Genomic DNA, 2,805 nt, shown 5'->3' on the forward strand with positions numbered 1-2,805 from the left:
ATATATATATATATATATATATATATACATATGAAAGAGTATATATGAGTATATAGTGACATAGTAGATGACAGCCTAGGAAAAGAAACCCTGTGGGGCAGTTCTCTGTTACACCAGGGGGCGCTGTGAGTGGATGATATATAAGAGTATATGTGAGTATATAGTGACACAATAGATGACAGCCTAGGAAACCCTGTGGGGCAGTTCTCCTCTGTTACACCAGGGGGCGCTGTGAGTGGATGATGTATAAGAGTATATATGAGTATATAGTGACACAATAGATGACAGCCTAGGAAACCCTATGTGGCAGTTCTACTTGGTCTCATGGTCTTGCACTGAGTCAAAATTGATTCACTGTACCTAAAACAACTTCTGACCTTAAGGGGAAAAAAAATTGATTTAAAAAATTTTTTTTGTCAGTTAAATTATTTAATAACACTGCTTTTAAGTAGCAAAGTTTTAAAGGCACACTTTCTTGGAACATTATAGCGCTTCAGGCTACCCATTAGCCTTGCTAACCGGTGTCCCGCCACCTGGAGTAGCCGCTGATTCATATCTCCCTTGTTCTCTTCCCAGCGTTCCAATCCACATGCTGCCTACCCCAACCCTGGACCAAGCACATCACAGCCCCAGAGCAGCATGGGATATTCAGCTACCTCCCAGCAGCCTCCGCAGTACTCTCATCAAACACACCGGTACTGAGCCGCGCTGGAATCACGTCACTGCGCTGGCGCTGTGGGGCGGGGCAGGGCGCTGGCATCACGTGACTGCACTGGGCTACGCTGCGGGGCGATCCGGGGGCTCCCCAGGAAGGGCTGTGCAACAACGTCTGCCGAATGTCCAGCCACCGATTCCCAGCACTCTCCACAGACCGGGGTGGTGGCGTCCACGTTGTCCCTAATTTTGGAGTTAGACTTGAAGAGAGAGTGCTCGCACAGTGTGTGTTGTGGATGTGCTACTTTCATAGTTTACTTGACCTGGTTCACACTGACCACCACGTGCTTTCCCAGTGATGGGCTGTAGCAGGTGAAGCTGTGAAATGTGTTAGGGGCCAGCAGTTGTCATTGTGTGGTGAGCCTTCAGTGTAACAGCCCCCTGACCAGTAGTCACACAGGAAGCTGTGTGACTGGGACTTGAAACGTACAGTACATGTTAGCGCAACAACATGACCACAACTCAACACCACACTCTTGGTACACCTTTCTTTTCAGCGTCTCATCAATGGTTGATTCATTTGCTTCATTAATCAGTGTTTTGGTTTTATTCTCATTGTTGTCTCTTGACCAAGAGAAAGAAATGCTTGGATTTTGTTTTGTTTTTTTCCCCCAAAGTCCCAAATCCACATGGTTTAACCAGAAAGGTTTAGAAACTCCCAAAGATTGATTTCCAACTTCCTAGTTCATTTTGTTTCTTTCTTTACGATCTTTGGCTTGACTGGTATGAAAGCTGCTATTTGATAGTAATTGAGTATGTTGGCATTGGGTTCAGCAAACAACCTCAAGCGATTGGCGCAGACAGTGTTTTATTTTTCCTGTTGGTGTTGCTGATTTTGTGAGCATGCTTTAAGACAAGAAAAAGGAAAAAAAAAAAGAAAAAAAAAAGCATGAACGATTCTGTCTTTAACAGGCTGCAGCAGCCAGTTCTGCGATTTTGTCCCGATTTTAAAGCCGGCGGTGTAGCGCCCTTCCGGTGGTGAGCGCCCTTCCGGTTCTGTTCAGTTCCCTTTCTTTTTTCTAAAGCTGGTTCGCACGTTGCTTAGGGTGCCCTTACTTCAGCAAGGAGAAATGAGTAGGAGAGCCTTAGAATTTTTGAGGAAAAAACGTATAACATACAATGTACTGTATCAAACTATTTTACATGAATGACACAAGTATTCTGAATAAAAAAAAATTGAACATTGTTAAAAAAACAAGGTGTTATGTAATAAATTTATTTTTCATAAATCAAACTATGGAGTCCACTGTATATGTTATGTACACAATTTGTGTGTATGTGTGTGTATGAAAATTTGAAGCGTCCCCTAATGAGTTGCCTCAGGGTATGTGTCTGCCTATGTTTTGGGTCATGTGATCATCAGGTTCTGCCTGCTACGGGCTGAATCATGACTCATGACTGACGTGTGGGTTCTCTCCAGTACACTTCAGTACAAGGTGGCCTCACACAGTTCCTGGAAGAGTGGAATGAAAAGGTAATGGATTTTATTTAATGTTTTATTGTGAATTATGTGATAGTTTACATGGCAGAACATTAGCTTTACATTCATCCTATCATATATCGATTCATTGCCATGGTTACAATCCCCTCCATGCATCATCAGCGAACCAAAGGGTATACCCTGCAAACCTGCCCCCTGGTCGTCAGCACACAGCCCCCTTCTCCCTCTCTGGGTTTAAAGTCCCCAGCCGCTCCATCTCTCCATGTCATTGCCTCTGCCTCCATCTCAGGCATCACTGCTTCTCCGGGTAGGGTCCTGCTCTCTGCTCTCTTCCCTTGATGGTCCCAGGGACCTCTGCTCCTGAATTTCAAAGTCAATAACTCCCCTCCTTTTGCTATAAAACGTCTGCCTTTACATTTCCAACCCTCACAGTCAGTCCTGATAACAATTATTCACTATTGTATCACAAAAGATATATCCCCATCTCCCTTCATCATCCCCCCCCCCTCCACCCAACAGATTGGATACTACTCAGTGGAGATTCTACCTTCCTCCACGCCCTCTGGATTTAGGCTCCCTCTTGAAAGCTTGTAAGCCAGTCACTTCTTGCCTTTATAGCACCCCCATTTTGGGTAGCCAGTGTCCAAGTT

At 44.6% G+C, this 2,805-nt stretch overlaps 1 protein-coding gene across 2 annotated transcripts in view; it reads left to right on the forward strand.

The window, feature by feature from the left end:
* Positions 1 to 1,073, forward strand: part of CDK8 (cyclin-dependent kinase 8) — a 122,746-nt gene extending 121,673 nt beyond the window's left edge. Inside the window, exon 13 of one of the 2 annotated variants that reach the window (XM_006831927.1) lies at positions 577 to 1,073. In XM_006831927.1, coding sequence (XP_006831990.1) covers positions 577 to 702 — 126 coding nt within the window. In that variant the 3' untranslated portion in view covers positions 703 to 1,073. The remainder of the gene's footprint in view (positions 1 to 576) is intronic. The other variant, XM_006831928.1, reaches the window with a different exon arrangement.
* Positions 1,074 to 2,805: the final 1,732 nt, after the last annotated feature.

The sequence above is a fragment of the Chrysochloris asiatica genome, unplaced genomic scaffold (genome assembly GCF_000296735.1).
Source record: "Chrysochloris asiatica unplaced genomic scaffold, ChrAsi1.0 scaffold00005, whole genome shotgun sequence".
Lineage (NCBI taxonomy): Eukaryota > Metazoa > Chordata > Mammalia > Afrosoricida > Chrysochloridae > Chrysochloris > Chrysochloris asiatica.